At 36.7% G+C, this 6,234-nt stretch overlaps 1 protein-coding gene across 1 annotated transcript; it reads left to right on the forward strand.

Annotated features, from left to right (window-relative positions):
• Positions 1-1,534: 1,534 nt before the first annotated feature.
• LOC104086058 (serine/threonine-protein kinase STY13-like) lies at positions 1,535-5,538 on the forward strand. The gene is made up of 6 exons (XM_009590210.4): positions 1,535-1,863; positions 3,561-3,693; positions 3,984-4,179; positions 4,318-4,439; positions 4,516-4,674; positions 4,857-5,538. Exons 1-6 carry the CDS (start codon positions 1,661-1,663, stop codon positions 5,220-5,222), a joined length of 1,179 nt encoding a protein of 392 aa, XP_009588505.3. The 5' UTR covers positions 1,535-1,660; the 3' UTR covers positions 5,223-5,538.
• The last annotated feature ends 696 nt before the right edge of the window (positions 5,539-6,234 follow it).

The raw sequence follows: 6,234 nt of genomic DNA on the forward strand, positions 1-6,234 counted from the left end.
CATTCTTAGTTTTTTGGCTTCCTTTTAGTCGATTGGGAGGGTGCCATCCTGCAAGTAGGTAATAATAGAATTGTGCAAGTTCCAAGTTAAACTTACAGAATTTACCTCGATTTGGTCTATGTCGAGTTGAGGAGGTGGGCTACGCTTTTATCCCCGGTCGTGATGCTCTTGTTGGCTGCGACCAATTTGGCGAGGCCGTCTACTTCGATATTATGGGCTCACGGGATCTGCTCGACCTGGCATTCATCGAAATGGGGAAGCAACTTACAGATCTCGACTTGATATTTTTGCAACCTTTGTTCTTTGATTTGGAAAGTTCCTGTAACATGGTTAACCACGAGCTGAGAATCAAAGCTGAGTTTTAGCCGCTTCGCCCCATATTTGAGTGCTAGCCTTAGCCCTGCGATTACGGCCCCATACTCGGCCTCGTTGTTAGTCATATCTGGGCATCTTATGAATTGGCGAGTTACTTCGCCGGTAGGGACCTCGAGTACGAGTTCCAGTCCAGTCCCAAAAGCATTGGATGCACCGTCAGTGTACATGACCTAGAGGTCTTGTGTTTGAAGAGAAGCTTGAGCGGCTTCCTTCTCGACCTCGGGCATTATTTTTGCGCTAAATTCTGCGACGAAGTCGGTGATCACCTGTGACTTTATCGCTGTCCGAAACTGGTATGTGATATCGTGCTCACTTAGCTCGATGGCCCATTTAGCCAGCCTCCCCCAACTCGGGTTTATGTAAAATTCTTCTTAGAGGAAAAGTGGTAACGACCGAGATTGGGTGGCACTGGAAATAAGGTCTAAGCTTTCGTGAAGCTACGACCAGTGCCAAGGCCAATTTCTCGAGGTGTGGGTACCTCGTCTCGGCATCGACAAATGTTTTACTAATATCAGCAAAAATATTTTTTTTTAAAGCACTTTTGAAAAAAGTACTCCCTTCGTTTCAATTTATGTGAACTCATTTGACTGGACACAGAATTTAAGAAAAGAGAGAAGACTTTTGAATTTGTGGTGTAAAATGAGGCACATATATTTTGTATGACTATAAATCATTGCATAAAGGTAAATTGTTTTCAAATAGGAAAAGATGTCATTCTTTTTGGTACGGAATAAAAAAGAAATAGGTTCACATAAATTGAAACGGAGAGTATGAATTCTGCACGAGATAATAAGGAACATAAAAAAGGACGTGGTAGAGGTGATAATTGTCACATGTGCCAAGGACATGACGAAAAGGATAGAGATGTTTGGATCTATCCGTAAAAGACATGTTTTGGAAAAAAAGAAGATTTACAAAATAAGTTTTCTAAATGCGCGGTCAAAGAGGCTATAATAGTAATTGACAAATCTCAAATCTTTGTAGTACGTACCTTTTACAATTGAGCTCTTAAGAATGTAAAACAGTCTTTTGTTGTACACGTGGCGACGACGCAGAACGCGAGCAACTTTTCTTCCATCAATACGTAAGATAGATGATTAAAACCGCTCTTCCCTCTTATTTCTCTCATTTGTATCTCTAACTCAAATTCAAATACAACGCCACTCCCACACCCTCTGATAAGAAAAAACTCAAAACACACTCTCTCTCTCTCTCTCTCTCTCTCTCTCTCTCTCTCTCTCTCTCTCTCTCTCTCTCAGTTAATGCAACAGTTTGCTTAATATCCATGGCTGATGAAAAGGGTATTCCAAATCTTGAACGTTCTCTCTCTACCCCATCAGAGAAACTTATCGACAGTCCAAAGGGTGACAATCTTGATGCCCAAAATGTTACTATCAGTATTGACAAGAAGCTACTGATCGATTTACAGCAGCTTTCAATTGGGCCTATTATCAGTGAAGCTCATTATTCTGTGGTTTACCAAGGATTGTGAGTCCCCCTTTTTTTCTAATTTCTACTTCTCTCAGTAGCTTCATTTTCTTGTTCTAGTAATATCTTGAATTAATTTCTTGAATTTTGGTTTTTATCCAAATTTTCGTTCTTGTAATGGACTTGATCATTCTTGAATTGTCGGCTATAATAATCTGTTCCTTCTTCTCTTTTGAGACTATTTTTCTGTCATTCTTGTTGTATATTTGTTTTGGGGGGTTAAATTATCTTTTAGTCTGTAACTGAATTGCTATCTGTTTTGGGAATTAAAAACTGCTTCTATCTTCAAGTCAATAAGTGTGGTGAAAGTTTTGGTTTTTCCAATTAGCTTCAAAATTTTGTATCTAAGAGTGCTGATTGTGCTTATTTCTTGATTAATTTATGTGATAATATAAAATAAAAAAAAACCTTAGAAATTGTACTGGCGATTGTAGATTTTAGACTATATTAACCATATCTGGATTAAGCTTTTCCTTCTTTAATTGAGCATCAAGTCAATGCAGAATCCCAATAGTATTTTATTTTATCTTAGTTCATTTTCTCATTTAGAAAAGAAGTTCTGCATTTATGAGCGTCAGAGTATAGCCAGTCCTAAAACTGAATAAAAGAGAGAGTTTGTGATAGGTTGACAGTTAGTGTATATGCAAGAGGATTCATATAGCCATTTCCAATTAGTTTGAGATTACAAAAAAGTTAATTGATGTTTCTTTAAAAGAAAATTTCAATGAGGTAATAGGTCTTGAGTCTCTCTGCCAATGAGGTAATAGGTGTGACTCGAATGAAGAATTTAATTCTGAAGCGTCTTCTTTAGTCCTATACAATCAAAATTTCATATAAACTATCAAAGGGGAGATATGGAATGTTCCTTAAATTGAAATGGATCCCATTCTTAGAACTACAATGTATAACTTTGCAACTAATATATTAGCTTTAACTAGTTTTTTATGTACTTCCTCCGTTCCATTTTATCTGATAACATTTGATTCAAAATGGAGTTCAAGATCCTAATGGAATTGATTAAGAAATGGAGGTAATGTTCTAATGTTTCGTCTAGATTAACTGTTGGTGGAAGAGATCTGCCTGCCAAGTTTGGTTGTTATAAAAGGGGACTATAATCCAGAGGGGGGGGGTGGTCAATGTATTGTTAAAAGAGATTCAACTTTGGCTAGAAACCTGGAAAAGATGGAACTTATTATGCATACTGAGGTCTCTTTCAACTGTTTCGCAGAATTTGTCGATAATATCTGTTCTTTTACCCAAAGCATTTAAAATCTGCTACTTCTCTCACTGACTTGCTAATTGGTAATGTGATAGGATTTCAGTACTAACAGGATGACATAAATGAAGCTATGCTGATAGTTCTGCTAATTTATGAATATCCGAGAATGCAATACTTCACTTACCTCTCTTTTCGATTTTTCTTTTCTCCTTGCATCAGAAAATAAATACTTCATCAGACAAAGAAAGGAGAGGGTGCATCTGAGGAAAATTTTTAATATCCCTTACATATGTGCATGCTTTAGATACCTCTCATTCTATTCGTGAACGCAGCACTTTGGTTACAACAATAGGTTGACCGCAGATTTTAGGAAGTCTTGATGTTACTATATATACTCTTGCAAAGGTCTTTTGTGTCAAAGTTCAAATTATTAGTAGTCATGTTATTCTGAAGCAAATTTTTATATTACATGTTCCAGATATAAATCCCTGCCTGTTGCGATAAAAGTTATACAGCCAGAGAAATCCTCAAATGTAAGTCCTGAGAGGAAGGTGAAATTTGAGAGGGAAATTACGATGCTATCTAGAGTGAAGCATGACAGCATTGTGAAGGTATGTGCTGTTAACAAGAAATGTGCCACAAGATAAATTTCATTCACGTAGTTTACCATCGTTTAGGTGGCATTACTCCATGTGTTTACCTTAGTTTAGCTGGAGTCACTGCACGTGTTTACTTAATCGAAGAGTCTAAATCAAGAAGGACATTGTTAACTTTGATGTTTAACTAAGGAAAGACAATAAAATCCATAGCCATGTGTTGTATGTAATCATATCAAATATAAAGAACTGTTCAATATGATTTTCTTTTTACCGGTTATGCTTATGTCATTTAATCCTTACAGTTTATTGGTGCCTCCACGGAACCAGCGTTGATATTAGTCACAGAGTTAATGAAAGGTGACACACTTCAGAAGTACCTGTGGAGCATCCGACCACATTGTCCGGATTTCAACCTTTCTCTAAGTTTTGCATTGGGAATTTCTCGGGCAATGGAGTATTTGCATGCAATTGGCATCATTCACCGTGATCTGAAGCCAAGTATTCCGCCTTATCTCTCAGTTCTCTATTTCGCTTCAATTTTTATGTTTACGTGACTGAAGTAAGTAGGCAGTAGCACATTAAACTTTTTCATTCTCAAAATCTGTCTCATTCATGGCCGCGTGTGTACATTTGTAGGTAATCTACTCCTCACAGAAGACAAGACAAGAATTAAACTAGCTGACTTTGGGTTAGCTAGGGTGATGGCAGAAACTGAAATGACCGCAGAAGCTGGTACATACCGCTGGATGGCTCCTGAGGTATATTTTACATTGGGCTAAAATTTTTACGTCCTGCTTAAAATCATATTATATGCTTACCTTTTGCCGATGCCAGTTATTGTACACAGAACCAGCTGATTATGGGGTGAAGAAGAAACACTACAATCATAAAGTAGATGTCTACAGTTTCTCGATGGTTCTATGGGAGCTACTCACCAACGACACTCCATTCAAGGGAAAAACCGACATAATGGCAGCGAATGCTACAGCTAAAGTATGGTTCTGTACCTTAGAATATTACAGTTATATTCATTTTCTATTGTGTTGAAGTTTGACTATATGCTAGTATTGATTTAAACGTTGGAGTTATATAGATGCTTGCTTGGCATTGAGGCATAATTATTGTTGTTTTTACTGAGGTAGAATATAATTTCCATTTCTTTGGTAAAATTCCAGAATTTAAGGCCTAGCACGGATAACATTCCTAAGGACATTGTACCTCTCATTAGCTCCTGCTGGTCAGAGGATCCAGCAGATCGACCAGAATTTGCGCAAATATCAGATATCCTTGCAAACATCCTTGGCGATGCATATATTCAGCAGACGATAACGCCAAATCTTTCTGAGGGGAAGCAGCCTGCTGCATATACTCCGCAAACGATAACTCCAAATCTCTCTGACAAGGATCAATCTACGAGCGAAGAGATTGCTAATTCTTCTGGCACCAACAATTTGATGGATAAGAGTGCAGAAAATAAGAAGAAGAAAAGCAAGAGTTGGTTATGCTGTTTCAAGAGTGGCTACAATGACAATCTCCAATAAATGCAGTAGCTTTTCACTGGTCAAGGTAAATGTAGATAATTGATGCAAGATTACAAGTCCTGCCTCTGCCAATTTTGCTATAGTTAGGATATACAGAAAGTATAGATTACGCTTCAAAGCATATGTTGTCCAAATACACCATCATTCTTGACATTGTACAGAAAGCAACAGCATGGAATCTTGTAAAGAGAAAAACAGAAAAATAAGGACAAGAGTATAGCTCACATCAACTTAACAACTCGCTATCTCTTGCGTATGCATTCTCCGCTGTATTTCTGCAGTTATACAAAACATAATACTAAGTGTGATTTTTGCATGATGTAGTTTTTAGTATGTGATCAGTTATGTTTACGAGGTTCCAAGCTGCATAATGCCCGGTCCTAAGTGGTCCGGTCCTAAGCGGTCTCGGGCTTCGCGGGCTTCTCGTTGGAACCGGTCCGGGACCGGGACCACAAACTAGCGGTCCCGTGTTAAGTGGGCCGGTCCCGGGCCTAAGCGGGCCCAAACGGTCCTAAGCGGGCCAAAGTGGGCCCAACGGAAACTTTCTATTTTTTAAATTATTTTTATACAAGTTAGAGAAAAAAAATGGTAATAAAAATATCTTAGGCAATTCCTAGTAAATTATATTATAGAATTGTCACCTAAATTTTTTAATTCAAATTTAAAGACAAAAATATTGTAAAGAGATATTCAAAGCAATGCGTTATAATATATATACTATACTATATATACATCTTAAGATATATAAGCTATATTCGATTTACTATATATACATCTTAAGATTTATACATTAATATTCGATTTATATATTACATATACATCTTAAGATATATATATATATATATATATATGGCTTATATACTATGTATATAGTAAGATGTATATATATATATATAGAGAGAGAGAGAGAGAGTATAGTATATATATAGTATATATGTATATTTTATATATATATATCTTAAGATGTATATATAGTATAGTATATATATAAGCTATATTCGATATATATATT

Source organism: Nicotiana tomentosiformis, chromosome 9 (genome assembly GCF_000390325.3).
Source record: "Nicotiana tomentosiformis chromosome 9, ASM39032v3, whole genome shotgun sequence".
Lineage (NCBI taxonomy): Eukaryota > Viridiplantae > Streptophyta > Magnoliopsida > Solanales > Solanaceae > Nicotiana > Nicotiana tomentosiformis.